We start from the raw sequence: 15857 nt of genomic DNA, 5'->3' as shown, positions 1-15857 counted from the left end.
TTGTTACATTTTCAAGACACTTACTTCCGTGTGATTTATGAATCGTTTTATTTTTCAAGGTGACCACAAATGTCCCCACATGGTCAAATTTAAAGATCGTGCTATACTTGTTGGGACGTTTGGTCCCCATAATGTAAGATATACAAGGTGCACAGAGCTGTGATATCAACAAAACCCTATTTTCATTCATTTATGAATGTCAAAGGTCTGAATGTCAAAACACCCTCTTACGTATGATTTTTAAGTGTTCTGAATATGAGGACACTAGTTGTGTCCTCGTAAACCCCCTTAATAGAGTGCAACTAAGCCATAAACATGTTCGTATACTATCTGTGTGTCCTCGTAAACCACATAAAGTACGCACACTTGTACAGCTAACTTTATGGGGACTTTCCAGCCTGATCTCACGAGGAAACATAAGTATTTTACGTTTTGTCAGTTTAGTGGCTAATTCGTACGAAAATGTACGATTTTAAAAAGGAGGCGTGGCACCCAAACCCCACCCCTAACCCCCACCGTCATTGGGTGATGAGCAAATCGTACTAAATTGTACGAATCAGATCGTACGAATTTATACGAATTAGCCACTACCAACTGCCGTGAGATGGCGTTGGACTTCCCGAAGCTTTAATGATTTTTATACTGTAGTTTGATTCTGTCCCCCTACCCCTAAATCCAAGCCTCACATTACACAATATGCATTGTTACATTTTCAAGACACTTACTTCCGTGCGATTTATGAATCTTTTTATTTTTCATGGTGACCAAAAATGTCCCCACATGGTCAAATTTAAAGATCGTGCTATACTTGTTGGGATGTTTGGTCCCCATAATGTAAGATATACAAGGTGCACAGAGCTGTGATATCAACAAAGCCCTATTTTCATTCATTTTTGAACGTCAAAGGTCTGAATGTCAAAACACCCTCTTATGTATGATTTTTAAGTGTTCTGAATATGAGGACACTAGTTGTGTCCTCGTAAACCCCCTTAATAGAGTACAACTAAGCCATAAACATGTTCGTATACTATCTGTGTGTCTTCGTAAACCACATAAACAAGTACGCACACTTGTACAGCTAACTTTATGGGGACTGATCTCACGAGGAAACATAAGTATTTTACGTTTTGTCAGTTTAGTGGCTAATTCGTACGAAAATGTACAATTTTAAAAAGGAGGCGTGGCACCCAAACCCCACCCCTAACCCCCACCGTCATTGGGTGATGAGCAAATCGTACTAAATTGTACGAATTAGATCGTACGAATTCATACGAATTAGCCACTAAATCAAAAAAGTTACCAACTGCCATGAGATGGCGTTGGACTTCCCGAAGCTTTAAAGATTTTATACTGTAGTTTGATTCTGTCCACCTACCCCTAAACCCAAGCCTCACATAACACAATCTGCATTGTTACATTTTCAAGACACTTCTGTTTGATTTATGAATCGTTTTATTTTTCGTGGTCACCACAAATTACCCCACATGGTCAAATTTAAAGATCGTGCTATACTTGTTGGGATGTTTGGTCCCCATAATGTAAGATATACAAGGTGCACAGAGCTGTGATATCAACAAAACCCTATTTTCATTCATTTTTGAACGTCAAAAGTCTGAATGTCAAAACACCCTCTTACGTATGATTTTTAAGTGTTCTGAATATGAGGACACAAGTTGTGTCCTCGTAAACCCCTTAATAGAGTACAACTAAGCCATAAACATGTTCGTATACTATCTGTGTGTCCTCGTAAACCACATAAACAAGTACGCACACTTGTACAGCTAACTTTATGGGGACTGATCTCACGAGGAAACATAAGTAATTTACGTTTTGTCAGTTTAGTGGCTAATTCGTACGAAAATGTACGATTTTAAAAAGGAGGCGTGGCACCCAAACCCCACCCCTAACCCTAACCGTCATTGGATGATGAGCAAATAGTACTAAATTGTACGAATCAGATCGTACGAATTCATACGAATTAGCCACTACCAACTGCCGTGAGATGGCGTTGGACTTCCCGAAGCTTTAATGATTTTTATACTGTAGTTTGATTCTGTCCCCCTACCCCTTAACCCAAGCCTCACATAACACAATCTGCATTGTTACATTTTCAAGACACTTACTTCTGTGTGATTTATGAATCTTTTTATTTTTCAAAATATTATTTACAAATGTCCCCACATGGTCAAATTTAAAGATCGTGCTATACTTGTAGGGACGTTTGGTCCCCATAATGTAAGATATACAAGGTGCACAGAGCTGTGATATCAACAAAACCCTACTGGCTGTTTTTTTTTAATACCCAACTTACTATGATACTACCATGATTGGCGGATTCTCATTCCGCTGTTTCTGATCAAACTAGATGCACTTTATATAGTAGCTCCAAGCACAGGACACTTCATTTAAACTTCAGGCCCAGCCCAAAGCACACACAAAGCATGTTGAACTGCATAAAAATCCACGTCTCCGACTGTTTTTTTACAGGTAATCTGCTGTTTGTGGCAGTGGTCAGTCATTTCGGGGCCAGACTGCACAGGCCGCGGCTCATAGGAATGGGTTGTTTCCTCATGGCCATTGGCTCTGCTCTCACCGGACTGCCACACGTGTTCATGGGCCGGTATGTCTGTTCATACTCGTATTATCTCTTGACATTTAGCTTAGTGTATCATTTGTAGACGAATAATCAATAATACAATATGTCTTGATATTTAACATGCAGCATATTGTTATCATGCGCACTTCAAAATACTTAAGTATTACTACATTTTTTACCAATACAAATGTTTAAAAGTCATTTCAAAACCGTAATTAATTACTAATTACAAAATTAAAATGGTATTTAAATTACTTTTTAATTACTATATTTGAGAGTTACTTAATTACTTAATAAGTAAAGCAATAACTTGACTCAACACTACTTAAAATCCCAACACAATCTCAAGGCAATTCGTAAATTTTTCATTTAGTGGCTAATTCGTACAAATTCGTACGATCTAATTTGTACATTTTAGTACGATTTGCGTATCCCCCAATGACGGTTGGGTTTAGGGGTGGGGTTAGGTGCCACGCCTCCTTTTTAAAATCGTACATTTTCTTACGACTGAACTCGTACGAATTCGTACGAATTAGCCACTAAACTGCCAAAACGTAAAATACTTACGTTTTCTCGTGAGATCAGGCTGAAAATCCCTATAAATCTCAACACATACAACTGAAATTAAACGTAATCGTTTGAGCCAAAATGTAACACTTAAAGAATATTAAACAATAAACATTTTAACGCAATATTTATTTAAAAAAACATACATTGGCATAAATTACTCAACGCATTGCTCCTCATGTTCAGTCATCTTGATAAATCGAACCGTTTTCAGTTGAAAAGTAGAATTATTCTGCATTTGTATAACAAAAAAGACACTTTCTCTGCTTCATATAGATTCATATTCATATAGAACTGTTCAATTTATAAACAGCATTTAAGGCGAGTACATTATAAGTCATTTTAAATGAACTACAAAGGAAAAGTAATCCCTTACGTTGCATATTCAGCTGAAAAGTAATCTGATTACAGTAGCTAGTTACTTTGTGCAATACTTTATTGTACACAATCAAGTTAATGAATTAAGTTCATGTACTAGGACTGAACATAAAACAATTAAGTTGTCCTCAAAAAAAACCTCAAGAATTGTGTTGTTTCAGCTTATTTTATATAAGTAGTTTGAACAAACAGCAAACCCTTTTTCAGTGTTTTGTACTTTTATGATCCTTATTTTGAAAATCATTTGCTAACTTTATTTACGTATAACTTAAAATATCTTTATTTTGCAGCTTAGAGTAATACCGTCAGCTAATAATCGCAACAAGAAAACTTGATACCATCCTAACCATTAGTTTGTGAAGATGCTCATGTGTTTGTTTCTTGTGTTGATCCCACAGGTACAAATTTGACACAGCAGTACAAGGCTTTGCAAATGAGACTGTCGTTATAGCTCCTTGCCAATATCCCACGAATCCAAGTGAACACTCAATACAGCACATCGATAATACCACTGGAACAGGTAACGGCTTCACTTTTAAAATACCCCCTGTACAATATACTTTAAGAAAGAAGAAGACATTCAGAACTCAACCAAAGATCCAAACGTATGTGACTCTCTGGACCAGTGGTGGAAAAAGTACAGAAAAATCATGCTCAAGTACAATTACCAATACTTGCCCAAAAATTTAGTGAGAGTAAAAGTATTTGATTTAAATATTTCTCAAAGTACGAGTAAAACGAGCTTTTTAAAAGTACTCAAGAGTAGTGAGAAATGAGTATAATGCTGCAAATGGCTGATGCTTGTGTGTAAACGTAATATTCTGTAGTGCATTTATACAGAAAACATCCGTCATCTTCTCATCAGTTTACTTTACACCACTGCTCTGGACAACAAAAACAGTCATGCGTGTAATTAAAAGAAATAATAAATAAGCTTTTCATTTAATTATTAGAGGCCAAGCACCGTAGGTGCGTAGGCACCTATTACTTTCATTAGCGTTCCTATTATTATTATTCTTCCTTCTTCTTCTTCTTCCGTTTCTTCCGCCGGATTTGAATTGCAGCCCATATAGGCGTATGCGGGAAAGTTGTATAATTTGGCACAATGAAAGAGGACATTTTCACAGGTCAGCCATTTTGGGCGTCGCCCATTTCGATTTTTGGCCAAAAACGCTATATTTTACCAACATATTCACATATCATTAAAAAACATGGTAAGCATCTGGCACAATGATAGAGGACAGTCTTAACATTAATCAGACCAAACATGAAGTCTCAAAATCAAACTCTCTAGCGCCACCACTTGTCCAAACATTCATGTATGTTTATCATCATAACGTTTGAACCGAATGGGCTACAATCAAAATTATCTTTTCCTCTGATTCCTTGGCTCAGTCCAATTCAAACGCACCCTATGACGTCATTTACCATCATTAATTTTTTCGCGCTATTTTAAATTTTTTGAAAAACCTATTTGATCGAACTCGACCTAGGCCGTTTCTGCGATTTTCACCAAAATTGAATCGCATGATCTACAGAACATGTCAACCAAAAGTTATGGAATTCAAGTTGATTAGACCACCCGTTTTCTTTTAACTTGCAATCAAATTTAACAAAGAACTTGCAAAAATGCCCTTGAGGCGATATCTCCGTAACACATTCACCGATTCACACCAAACTTGGTGTTTGTTATGACAACTAGGGTCTGAGGTTATATGCGGAGTTTCGGCGCACTGCCCCCTAGTGGTCCGGAGATACAAAAAAAAACTTGCTTTTTTGGTTTATAACGTCTCAACCTTTTGTCCAAAACTCATAAAACTGGTCTTTTTACATCCAGCAGAGCATGTCGAGTCGAATGATGCCTGATTTTTACAGGTCAGCCATTTTTGGCCAAAAATGCTATATTTTACCAACATATTCACATATCATTACAAAACATGGTATGATTCAACCCCATGCCCTGAAAGTACTCAAAAACTTTTGGAGCAGCGCCACCTTTTGGCCAAAAGTGCTAGGCCCCTTAATTGCTGCTTGCAGCTATATTTTTTTTATTAGGATTGGACAATGTTTGGCTAAGATACAACTATTTAAAAATCTGAAATCTGACTGAAATATTGAGAAAATCATCTTAAATTTTTCAAAGTTATGTGCTTAGATATGCACATTACAAATCAGAAATTGAGTTTTAAAACAATCTTCATAAAACATGTTCTTAATATTCTGCACATATTTTGTCATAAAAAAAATCAATAATTTTAATTTCAATTCTTAATTTCTTTAATTTCAATATTAATAATAATTTGCCTGTTGTCAAAAAATCTGTGTGAAATTCAAGAGTCAATTCACGATTTCTGCATTTTACCCCCCAGATTGTGTGAAGGACCCTGGATCTAGTATGTGGATCTATGTGTTTTTGGGAAATGCTCTCAGAGGAATCGGAGAGACGCCGGTCACACCGCTCGGGATATCCTATATTGATGACTTTGCAAAAGCAGAAAACTCTGCGTTTTATATTTGTGAGTAAAATTAATTATTTGTTTGTCTTTATAAATTTACAAAGGTAACAGTAACAGCATTGAAGTATAACTCGCATGATTACATTTCACAGTATATCCTCTGCAGTGTTGAATCAAATACATTTTACAAGTTATTTCAACTTACATCATGTTCAATCTTGTTTAACTTAAAAAGATAAAACATTGTTGACTATTTTATAATTTATATTTTTTTATCATTTATTTTATATGTTAAAGGCCCAATATTAGGTTTTTGATTTATTAAAATATAAAAAAAACACTAGAACAGTGTTATATATATATATATATATATATATATATATATATATATATATATATATATATATATATATATATATATATATATGGCTGACTTGCGTACTTACATTATCCCAAATGTCACTACGTTATTGAGTCAGTACAGGTTTGATTTTGTAGAAAACCAAAAGCAAGGCTTTAATATGTTGTAATATGTTGTATGTTTGATTAGACTGCACAGAGTAGCATTTTAACAGAAGCCTAAGATCTATTTAGTCTGATAAAACAGTGCTGCTTCTTCTCCACATGATCACGAGCAGAAGAACCGGACGTGGTGGACCGTGGCATAAAAAAAGCTCCGCTGCTTTCTTGCCATCTCGTGTGTTTTTTCTTCAACACAGGCACATTGTGAAAACGAACCCCTATATACATTTCTGGAGATCGCGAATTATGTAGCCAGGTCTTTAAAATGAACGCCATTCCTGTTCGGCTCGCCACATACATCGGCAGACTTGTGATGTGGAGCGGAGTTGACCACGACGATGAGGTTTGAGTCAGGCGAAGAAATAAACAAGTAAATAACAGCGTGAGAATGTGGTAAAGTCTGAAAACGTGGTAAAAATCAGGTGACCACAAGAGCTTTTTTTTAAAATAGATTGCGTTTGAAAACACTGTCGATTGGGTTTAGGGAAGTGGGTGATCGGGTCAGTCGGTGCTTTTGAAAATACTATCGGTTGGGTTTAGCGAAGGAGGAGGGTGGATCCGTCAAACAGTCAGTCAACAACAGCCTCTGGTGGATTTACGTGAGAACAGCAGGTGCGAATGGAACTTGCAAAAGAAATTTGAGATCTTAAAAAGCATACACAGCGGCCTCTGGTGGATTCGCAAAAACAAAAACTGCAAAAAAACGTAGCTCCTGGGACAGATTTGGTGCTCTCCAGAAATGTATAAAGGGTTACATTTTCAAAATGATTCTGGTTTGCTTTTCTGATAATGAAAAAAGACGCCATCTTTCCTAAAACTGACCCTAAGGGAACTATGTATAAGGGAAATAACATCGGGCCGAGTATAGAGCCATGAGGGACACTGCATATCAGGCGAGCGGCTTCAGAGATCAAATCGCCAACCTTTACAGAGAACTTTCTATTGGTAAAATGGGATTTATTCATCAGCTATTGCTTCAGTGTTTAACTCGTTTCACTTCCATTGTTTTCAGCCTGAAAGTTATTGTACACTAAATTCAAAATTTCCGTCCGTAATTTTCGCACTTTATAAAATAGATTCCCCCTCACGTTGTCTCCGAAACTTTCGCCCATCTTAAAAAAATTCACACCAGGTTCGTTTTTTGCAACCAAAAAGTATTCTGGGAGGTTTTTTGACAGTTCAGGGCCACCGTACAAGCCACCGTTTGAGGCGCACAACATACATCATACTATGAATTTAAATTAACATTAAAATAAACGTTTCTATAGACCCAATTATACATCTGGTGCAATAAGATGCGAGACGTGTTTAGTGCGATTTGCTACTATTTTCTGACCAGCGCAACAGTAATTTTCACATTTCGCACCTTGTTGTTTATATAGCAAATCCAATTGCGCCACTTTGTGGACTTATGGGTGTGCTCGTCTATAAAAGAGGTGTGTTAGGGCGCATTGTTGGTGCGTTGCTATTGTGAGGAACTGAAATCTAGGGAACTACACAAGTAAATATTTAGGCTAAAGGATGTCTTCAGTAGAGTGAGTTTCCATCGTTTCCTTCAGAAAAGTAAAGTAGTAAAGAGCAAAAATAAGGTAAAGAGAAAGTAAAGAGGACGAATGAAAGAGGCTCGTTCTTTATCCTCGCGCTGCACATGCTCTGTTTAACTGTTTTTCGCTTGTGAAGGGAATGTGAGATGAGACTTAATTATTATTTCGATAATATATATCTTTTTTTTTAAGTATGCTAATGTGTACTTGTTTTACAAGGGGAGAACAGCCACTGAGCAATACAGTGAATGTTTCATGAAAGTCTCTCTGTTTAGCATGCCTTCAGACTATTATGCTGCTGGGACCCATGTTTGGATTTCTGCTAGGCTCCATGTGTGCCAAACTCTATGTGGATATTGGATTTGTCAGTGTTGGTAAGCAGCCACTTTACTTTGTTTATTTAGCACTGTTTATATAAGTGTATTTAATTATTATGATTTTTTATTACGCAATTTAATTTACAGCCAAATTGTTTCACATGTTGATAAAACATCTGCCAAATGCAGCCTAAATATGATACTGAAAAAAGTTTTCTCTTATATTTTCATTCCCCGGCAGACAGTGTGTCTATCACTCCTCAGGACGCCCGCTGGGTGGGCGCTTGGTGGTTGGGCTTCTTTGTGTCGTCTGCCTTCTTAGTGCTTTCAGGTGTTCCTTTCTGGTTCCTGCCCAGATCTTTACCCAAACAGGGAGAGGAAGAGAAGGAAATCTATAACACCGACGATGCCAACAAGGAACACTCTGTACTCCAGACCACACATACAATGACACTGGCAGACATCGCAAAAGGCAATTTCCATCTATTGTAATCTTTCGAATCCTATTACTTTTTTAAACTACCAAAAAATACAGTTGAAATATCAGTAATTGAGGATTTAAAGAGGTCATAAAGTGCCTTTTTTTGTTTAGTTTGTACTGTTCTCTAGATTCTTTTTTCAAGGAATGCCCTCATCGAAATACTGTTCGAATAGTTGTGAATGCTTGTTGTATGCCTAAAACAGTCACATTTGTTTGTGTGGGGCAACATTACTGCTCTACACAAAATGGATCCATTGTTTACGTTTTCATTTAGAGTAAAACAAAACATGTGAAACAAAACTATGGTAAAATGAAGGTAGGTAGGTAAAACAGGTAGGTAAACAGGCAGTAGGGTTGTTTGAAGTAATGCAGGGATCACCAAAGTTGTTCCTGGAGGGCCGGTGTCCTGCAGAGTTTAGCTCCAACCCTAATCAAACACACCTGAACCAGCTAATCAAGGTCTTACTAGGTATACTTGAAACATCCAGGCAGGTGTGTTGAGGCAAGTTGGAGCTAAACCCTGCAGGGACACCGGACCTCCAGGAACGAGACTAGTGAGCCCTGATTTAGTGGGTGGAGCTTGACAGGCAATAATTTTATTTTAAGTAGTGGGCTGAGATAAACAGGCAGTAGTGATGTAGAAGCAGTTGGTTACAGTAAGCAGACAGACAAGTTGAACAGTAGGCAAAGCTAAGCAGGCAGCGTTGTAGAGTTAGCGGGCAAAGCTAAAAAGACAGTTGCTTCTGAAAGCATCGAATTTCAAAGGTAGCAGTGGGTGGAGCTAAACTGGCAGTGACGCAGAAGCAGTGGTTGACATTAAACAGGCAGTGATGTGGAATCAGAAGGCGGAGCTAAACATACAGTGACTTAGAAGCAGTGGGTGTAGCTTAACAGGCAGTTATCTAGAGGAAGTGGGTAGTGTTAAACAGGCTGTGATGTGGATGCAGGGGGTGGAGCAAAACAGGCAGTGATGTGGAGACAGTGGGCAGAGCAAAACAGGCAGCGACGTTGGGGAAGTGGGTGGAGTTAAACTGGCAGGGACGTAGAAGCATTGGGCAGAGCTAAACAGGCAGTGATGTGGAGGCAGTGGGAGGAGCTAAACAAGCAGTGATATAGAAACTGAGTGGAGCTAACCAGGCAGTGAGGTAAAAGAAGTGGGCGGAGTTAGACAGTGATGTAAAGGAAGTGGGTGGAGTTAAACAGGCAGTGATGAAGAAGCAATGGGTGGAGCTAAACACACAGCATTGAGGCAGTGGGTGGAGCTAAGCAGGCAGTAATATAGAAACTGGGTGGAGCTAAACAGGCAGTGATATAGAAACTGGGTGGAGCTAAACAGGCAGTGATATAGAAACTAGGTGGAGCTAAAGAGGCAGTAATGTAAAAGCACTGGGCGGGGTTACACAGGCAGGGATGTAGAAGTAGTGGGTGGAGCTAAACAGGCAGTGATTTAAAAGCAGTGGATGGAGCTTAACAGGCATATAATGTAGAAGTGGGTGGAGCTTAACTGTCAGTAATGTAAAAGCAGTGAATGGAGCTAAACAGGCAGTGATGTAGAGGCAGTGGGATGACCTAAACAGGCAATAATATAGAAACTGGGTGAAACTAAATAGGCAGTGATGTAAAAAGTGGGCGGAGCTAATCAAGCAGGGATGTAGAAGTAATGGGTGATGCTAAACAGGCAGTGAAGTAGAAGTGGGTTAAGTTAGGCAGTGATGTAAAAGCAACAGGCGGAGCTAAACAGGAAGTAATGTAGAGGGAGTGGGTGGAGCGAAACAAGCAGCGATGTAGAGGTAATGGGTGGAATTACAGGCAGTGACGTAGAACTGACGGGCTGAGCTAAACAAGCAGTGATGTAGAGGCAGTGGGAGGAGCTGAACAGGCAGTGAAATAGAAAGTGGGTGGAGCTAAACAGGCAGTGGTATTGAAATTGGGTGGAGCTAAACAGGCAGTGATATAGAAATAGGGTGGAGCTAAACAGACAGGTTAATAAAGAAGTGGGCGGAGCTAAACAAGCAGTGATTTAGAGGCAACGGGAGGAGCTAAACAGGCAGTGATGGAAACTGGGTGGAGCTATACAGGCAGTGATGTACAAGAAGTGGGCAGAGCTAAACAAGCAGGGATGTAGAGGCAGTGGGAGGAGCTAAACAGGCAGTGATATAGAAACAGGGTGGAGCTAAACAGACAGGTTAATAAAGAAGTGGGCAGAGCTAAACAAGCAGTGATTTAGAGGCAGTGGGAGGAGCTAAACAGGCAGTGATGGAAACTGGGTGGAGCTATACAGGCAGTGATGTAAAATAAGTGGGCGGAGCTAAACAGGCAGTTACGAAGAAGCAGTCGGTGGAGTTAAACAGGCAGTGATATAGAAACTGGGTGAAGCTAAACAGACAGAGGTTAATAAAGAAGTGGGCAGAGCTAAACAAGCAGTGATTTAGAGGCAGTGGGAGGAGTTAAACAGGCAGTGATAGAAACTGGGTGGAGCTATACAGGCAGTGATGTACAAGAAGTGGGCAGAGCTAAACAAGCAGTGATGTAGAGGCAGTGGGAGGAGCTGAACAGGCAGTGTTATAGAAACTGGGTGGAGCTAAACAGGTAGTGATGTAAAATAAGTGGGCGGGCCTAAACAGGCAGTTACGAAGAAGCAGTGGGTGGAGCTAAACAGGCAGTGATATAGAAACTGGGTGGAGCTAAACAGGCAGTGATGTAAAAAAATGGGCGGAGCTAAACAGGCAGTTATGAAGAAGCAGTGGGTGGAGCTAAACAGGCAGTGATATAGCAGTAGGGGGTGCAGCTAAACAGACAGTGATATAGAAACTGAGTGGAGCTAAACAGGCAGTGATGTAAAATAAGTGGGCGGGGCTAAACAGGCAGTTACGAAGAAGCAGTGGGTGGAGCTAAACAGGCAGTGATATAGAAACTGGGTGGAGCTGAACAGGCAGGCATGTAAAAGGAGTGGGTGGAGCTAAACAGGCAGTTACGAAGAAGCAGTGGGTGTAGCTAAACAGGCAGTGATATAGAAGTAGTGGGGGGAGCTAAACAGGCAGTGCTATAGAAGTAGTGGGTGGAGCTAAACTATCAGTGATGTAAAAGGAGTGGGTGGAGCTAAACAGGCAGTTACGAAGAAGCAGTGGGTGGAGCTAAACAGGCAGTGCTATAGAAGTAGTGGGTGGAGCTAAACAGGCAGTGCTATAGAAGTAGTGGGTGGAGCTAAACTATCAGTAATGTAGAAGGAGTGGGTGGAGCTAAACAGGCAGTTACGAAGAAGCAGTGGGTGGAGCTAAACAGGCAGTGCTATAGAAGTAGTGGGTGGAGCTAAACAGGCAGTGCTATAGAAGTAGTGGGTGGAGCTAAACTATCAGTGATGTAGAAGGAGTGGGTGGAGCTAAACAGGCAGTGCTATAGAAGTAGTGGGTGGAGCTAAACAGGCAGTGCTATAGAAGTAGTGGGTGGAGCTAAACTATCAGTGATGTAGAAAGAGTGGGGGGAGCTAAACAGGCAGTTACGAAGAAGCAATGGGTGGAGCTAAACAGGCAGTGCTATAGAAGTAGTGGGTGGAGCTAAACAGGCAGTGATATAGAAGTAGTGGGTGGAGCTAAACTATCAGTGATGTAGAAGGAGTGGGTGGAGCTAAACAGGCAGTTACGAAGAAGCAGTGGGTGGAGCTAAACAGGCAGTGCTATAGAAGTAGTGGGTGGAGCTAAACAGGCAGTGTTATAGAAGTAGTGGGTGGAGCTAAACTATCAGTGATGTAGAAGGAGTGGGTGGAGCTAAACAGGCAGTTACGAAGAAGCAGTGGGTGGAGCTAAACAGGCAGTGCTATAGAAGTAGTGGGTGGAGCTAAACAGGCAGTGCTATAGAAGTATTGGGTGGAGCTAAACTATCAGTGATGTAGAAGGAGTGGGTGGAGCTAAACAGGCAGTTACGAAGAAGCAGTGGGTGGAGCTAAACAGGCAGTGATATAGAAGTAGTGGGTGGAGCTAAACTATCAGTGATGTAGAAGGAGTGGGTGGAGCTAAACAGGCAGTTACGAAGAAGCAGTGGGTGGAGCTAAACAGGCAGTGCTATAGAAGTAGTGGGTGGAGCTAAACAGGCAGTGTTATAGAAGTAGTGGGTGGAGCTAAACTATCAGTGATGTAGAAGGAGTGGGTGGAGCTAAACAGGCAGTTACGAAGAAGCAGTGGGTGGAGCTAAACAGGCAGTGCTATAGAAGTAGTGGGTGGAGCTAAACAGGCAGTGCTATAGAAGTATTGGGTGGAGCTAAACTATCAGTGATGTAGAAGGAGTGGGTGGAGCTAAACAGGCAGTTACGAAGAAGCAGTGGGTGGAGCTAAACAGGCAGTGCTATAGAAGTAGTGGGTGGAGCTAAACTATCAGTGATGTAGAAGGAGTGGGTGGAGCTAAACAGGCAGTTACGAAGAAGCAGTGGGTGGAGCTAAACAGGCAGTGCTATAGAAGTAGTGGGTGGAGCTAAACAGGCAGTGCTATAGAAGTATTGGGTGGAGCTAAACTATCAGTGATGTAGAAGGAGTGGGTGGAGCTAAACAGGTAGTGTTCAAGGAAGTGGATCTTCTGTGGAGGCCGAGTTCATACACAGCATTGTTTAATCGAGTGGCTCATTCACAATCTATTGGTTTGGGCAGATTCAATTCAATATAAGGTGGTTTTAAAGCACAAATATCTCTTATACGTCAAAAAAATAAATAAAGTCAATTTACATTTTTTGAGTTCATGACACCCTAACATTTTGAAAGGGAGTTCAGCTAACAGCACGAGTTTCCTGTTTTATGTGTGTGCAAATGTGAAGGATTCCTGCCGTCTCTGAAAAGACTCCTGTGCACTCCCGCATATTTCCTGCTGCTGTGTGGGATTGTTTTGAAGTTCAATTCTTTCATCGGCCTGCTCACCTTCAAAGCCAAATACATGGAGCAGCAGTTTGGTCAGTCCGCGTCAAGAGCAAACTTCCTGATCGGTAAGAAGCCTTTCCAGTAAACACCAGCCTAATGGCTGTTTCATACAGTGTCTGATGCCGGATTGTTGTTTAACAACTCCTATCATTCTGGAAAAGGCCTACATATGTATAAGTTGAGTTACATTTAAATTTGTATTTAAGATGTACTGTTTATTTAATTAAGATTTTTAAATTTAAATGCAATTTAAACGTATTTAAATGTACTAATATACAAATAAATCCACATATCTTAGATATATTTCAATTGCAAATTGTTAACCACAACTAAATTAAACTGCATTAAAATTTCGTTAACGTAGTGTCGGATGTTGTTTACACCAAAATAATAAAAATAAAACAGTTTGGAAAGGGTCACGGACATGAAAAATAATTAACTGAAATAAATAAATGTTTTAGGTATAAAGTCCATATAGCATTAGCATGTAGCATTAGCATGTAGCATTTTAGTGGACATTCATCGCACTATACCCAATAAACCCAACTGTACAGCATTGCGCGCACACACACACATACTTGTAAACATGGTTTACAGGCACACCAAATAAGCATAGTGTATTTTATACAGTAAAAACACGTATTATATGGCCTTACCCCACTTCTAACCCTAATTCCAGACAAACCCAATCAAAAGACCACATCAAGTAGGATTAATTGTTACAAATTACAGGAACACCACCTTGTAAATCACTTCATTAGTACAACTAGGGTCGTTATACAATGTCATGTCCCTGTAAACCACATAAACCTGTACACACACACACACATTAGGCTTGACGTTAATTGAAAGTAAAGACCTGTTGATGTCCCGCAGGTGTCCTGATCCTGCCTGTTGTAGCTGTGGGGATATTTTTGGGTGGCTTGCTGATGAAAAAATACAAGTTGAGCGTGGTTGCTGGAGCTCAGCTGTCCTTCATCACCTCCTTCACCGCCTTCCTCCTCCTGCTTCTCCATTTCGGCACAAAGTGTGACAATGTGCCTGTGGCAGGACTAACGGTTTCCTACAATGGGTAAAGGGATTGTATTCCTCTCGGTGTAGTAGTGCATATTAGTCCACTTAATCTTATTCAAATCTGGGGTTTGATAAAATAGGTGAAAAGTTTGGTCATAACACTAACAAAGGCTTTGTTGAATTTTATAGAAAAATTTATGTAAATATAATATAAAATAGATATACAACATTGATGGAGTATACACTAACCTGCGCATTATTCAGACACAAGATGGCGCCAAACTGAAAAACGCAAAAGCTGACTTAAACTAATACAGATGATGGAGTATACACTAACCTGCACATTATTCAGACACAAAAAGGCGCCAAACCGTCATAAACATAAAGCTCACAGGAATTAAGTCGACTGAATGGAGTATACACTAACCTGTGCATTATTCAGACACAAGATGGAGACAAACAGTCAAAAACACAACAGAAACTAAAACAGCTGATGGAGTATACACTAACCTGCACATTATTCAGACACAAGATGGAGACAGACAGCCAAAAACACAACAGAAACTAAAACAGCTGATGGAGTATACACTAACCTGCGCATTATTCAGACACAAGATGGAGACAGACAGCCAAAAACACAACAGAAACTAAAACAGCTGATGGAGTATACACTAACCTGCGCATTATTCAGACACAAGATGGCGACAAACTGTGAAAAATGCAAAGCTGACTTAAACTAATACAGCTGATGGAGTATACACTAACCTGCACATTATTCAGACACAAGATGGAGATAGACAGCCAAAAACACAACAGAAACTAAAACAGCTGATGGAGTATACACTAACCTGCGCATTATTCAGAAACAAGATGGAGACAAACAGTCAAAAACACAAAGCTGACAGAAACTAAAACAGCTGATGGAGTATACACTAACCTGCACATTATTCAGAAACAAGATGGAGACAAACAGTCAAAAACACAACAGAAACTAAAACAGCTGATGGAGTATACACTAACCTGCGCATTATTCAGACACAAGATGGAGACAAACAGTCAAAAACACAACAGAAACTAAAAC

General features: G+C 39.7%; 2 protein-coding genes across 4 annotated transcripts in view; both read left to right on the top strand.

Annotated features, from left to right (window-relative positions):
* tmem19 (transmembrane protein 19) overlaps positions 1-15857 on the top strand; it is a 1055620-nt gene that overhangs the window by 676566 nt on the left and 363197 nt on the right. The gene's annotated exons all lie outside the window — the stretch shown is intronic.
* Positions 1-15857, top strand: part of slco1e1 (solute carrier organic anion transporter family, member 1E1) — a 40636-nt gene that overhangs the window by 11178 nt on the left and 13601 nt on the right. For both annotated transcript variants that reach the window (XM_009301101.5, XM_009301102.5), the window contains exons 5-11: positions 2488-2620; positions 3940-4061; positions 5911-6057; positions 8339-8437; positions 8622-8852; positions 13663-13827; positions 14639-14834. In XM_009301101.5, the coding sequence (XP_009299376.2) occupies positions 2488-2620; positions 3940-4061; positions 5911-6057; positions 8339-8437; positions 8622-8852; positions 13663-13827; positions 14639-14834 (1093 nt within the window). The remainder of the gene's footprint in view (positions 1-2487; positions 2621-3939; positions 4062-5910; positions 6058-8338; positions 8438-8621; positions 8853-13662; positions 13828-14638; positions 14835-15857) is intronic.

Source organism: Danio rerio, chromosome 4 (genome assembly GCF_049306965.1).
Source record: "Danio rerio strain Tuebingen ecotype United States chromosome 4, GRCz12tu, whole genome shotgun sequence".
Lineage (NCBI taxonomy): Eukaryota > Metazoa > Chordata > Actinopteri > Cypriniformes > Danionidae > Danio > Danio rerio.
Note: the sequence above shows the minus strand (reverse complement) of the source record. Positions and strands in the feature narration are given on the sequence as shown.